The 507-nt window shown below is 61.1% G+C and overlaps 1 protein-coding gene across 1 annotated transcript in view; it reads right to left on the bottom strand.

Annotated features, from left to right (window-relative positions):
* Nucleotides 1–287: 287 nt before the first annotated feature.
* EMH_0013700 (uncharacterized protein) overlaps nucleotides 288–507 on the bottom strand; it is a gene marked incomplete at both ends in the record, with an annotated part of 7,881 nt that continues 7,661 nt past the window's right edge. The window contains one exon of the mRNA XM_013499903.1: nucleotides 288–505. Within this exon, the coding sequence (XP_013355357.1) occupies nucleotides 288–505 (218 nt within the window). The remainder of the gene's footprint in view (nucleotides 506–507) is intronic.

Consider the following 507-nt stretch of genomic DNA (forward strand, 5'->3'; position numbering starts at 1 on the left):
TTGGGGGCGCAGGGGATCGCGATCCCGCTCCCCGCTACCATCTGCTGCTGCTGCTGCTGCTGCTGCTGTTGCATTTCCTGCTGCAGCTGCTTCTGCGCCACCTGCTGCTGCTGCTGCTGCTGCACCTGGTGCAGCTGCGTCTGGAGATGCTGCTGCATCTGCTGCTACCGGAGCCCCTGCATCAGAAGCTGCTGCTGCTGCTGCTGCTGCTGCTGCTGTTTCTGCTGCTGTTTCTGCTGCTGCTTCTGCTGCTGCACCTGCTGTTGTTTCTGTGGCTGCATCTGCTGCTACTTCTGCTGCTGCGATTGCCACTGCAGCAGCAGTTTCTGCCTCTGCTGCTGCTGCTGCTGCTGGCTCTCCTGCTGCGTCTGCGTTTGCTGCTGCTTCTGCTGCTGCGTCTGCTGCTGCCTCTGCTTGTGGGGCTGCTGCTGCTTCAGCAGGTTCTGCTTCTGCTGCTGCGTCTGTTGCTGCGTTTGTTGCTGCTTCTGCTGCTGCATCGGTTGCTGC

The sequence above is a fragment of the Eimeria mitis genome, genomic scaffold, assembly GCF_000499745.2.
Source record: "Eimeria mitis Houghton genomic scaffold, Emh_scaff480, whole genome shotgun sequence".
NCBI classification, from domain to species: Eukaryota; Apicomplexa; class Conoidasida; order Eucoccidiorida; family Eimeriidae; genus Eimeria; species Eimeria mitis.